The sequence below is a fragment of the Bison bison genome, unplaced genomic scaffold, assembly GCF_000754665.1.
Source record: "Bison bison bison isolate TAMUID 2011002044 unplaced genomic scaffold, Bison_UMD1.0 scf7180017612536, whole genome shotgun sequence".
Taxonomy (NCBI): Eukaryota; Metazoa; Chordata; class Mammalia; order Artiodactyla; family Bovidae; genus Bison; species Bison bison.
The window spans coordinates 1-1,061 of record NW_011441781.1 but is presented as its reverse complement, the minus strand read 5'-3'; the positions used below and the strand labels follow the sequence as shown (position 1 = coordinate 1,061).

Sequence of the window (1,061 nt, the reverse complement as noted above, 5' to 3'; positions counted from 1 at the left end):
GCTGCGTCCTCTTGTGCCTGTGGCTTGCACGCCGGGCACTGCTGGGTGGGTGGGTCACCTGTGGCCATCCGCGCAGAGTCAGCACAGAATGGGCACGCCGTCAGCTGTCACCAGGCGCCCCGTGGTGGGGTCGTAGGTGCCCGCCAGGTAGTAGAGGTCCCGTCGGTCCTGGTACTTGCGGCTCCGTGTCATCTGCTCATACTGCTCGCGCCCTACGACCTGGCACTTGTGGGAGATGGTCTGCACGTCGTTCTCGTCCTCATGGCAGGACTGGTATAGCGCGTTCTGCCGGGGAGCGGGGTAAGGAGCGCCCGGGGTCAGGTCTGGCCTGGGACAGCACACCCCACCCAACCCCAGGACCCTCAGTTCTGGATAGGATTGTAACCGTGTGGCGCAGGAGCCAGCGCCTGGAGCCCCAGCAGGCGGGCAGAGTGGGAGAAACACTTTTTTCTGCACCATCTGCAAACACGGTTCTCAGGGAAGACAGGACAGTGTGCTGGGGGTGTTTAGGGTCTTAGGTTGATTTGGGCAGGCAGGGACCAGAAGGTCTGCTGTAGGGGGCACTGCTGAGGGCAGGACCTGCTTGGTGCTACGTGCTGCCGTGGGTCACAGCCCCCCACGAGGTGAAACTGTCACCCACTCCACTAGGAGTCATAGAAGCAGTCGGGGAGGGATCCAGGTGGCCTGGCTCTAGGCCTGAGCCCTCAGCCATGTTACTCCCTGTGGGGCTCGTGTGACCCTTGGCGCCTTGAGGTGTGGGGACAGGGAGGGGGGATGTTCATTCCCCTTCTTCCCACTGGTGCTAGTTTGCTAAGATACCTCTTCCCAAGGCCCTCCACTCTGAGCCTGCCCAGACCCCCAGGACCCCTGCCCCCACCAGGCGGCCCCACCTTCCCGTCGCTCTGCCGCTTCCCCAGTTTGGTCTCCTCCGGATGGTAGAACCACTTGACCTTCACCACCATGTTGCTGCCCCACGACTCCCACATGCTCTCGATGCGGCCGATGTAGGGCAGGTTGGGCCGCCCGGCCGACAGGAAGACCGCGCAGTCCCCGATGCGAAG

At 63.5% G+C, this 1,061-nt stretch overlaps 1 protein-coding gene across 1 annotated transcript; it reads right to left on the bottom strand.

Moving 5' to 3' along the window:
- Nucleotides 1-13: 13 nt before the first annotated feature.
- Nucleotides 14-1,046, bottom strand: LOC104980078 (BAH and coiled-coil domain-containing protein 1-like). The gene is made up of 2 exons (XM_010828702.1): nucleotides 891-1,046; nucleotides 14-285 (listed from the first exon to the last, which is right to left on the bottom strand). Exons 1-2 carry the CDS (start codon nucleotides 984-986, stop codon nucleotides 79-81), a joined length of 303 nt encoding a protein of 100 aa, XP_010827004.1. The 5' UTR covers nucleotides 987-1,046; the 3' UTR covers nucleotides 14-78.
- Nucleotides 1,047-1,061: the final 15 nt, after the last annotated feature.

What these genes read in the sequence shown, in the direction of transcription:
- LOC104980078 (XM_010828702.1), bottom strand. Translation starts at nt 986, where the DNA reads ATGTGGGAGTCGTGGGGCAGCAACATGGTGGTGAAGGTCAAGTGGTTC. An exon ending in AGCGGCAGAGCGACGGGAAG is followed by an intron (nt 286 to 890) that starts GTGGGGCCGCCT and finishes GCTCCCCGGCAG; the next exon opens with AACGCGCTATACCAGTCCTG.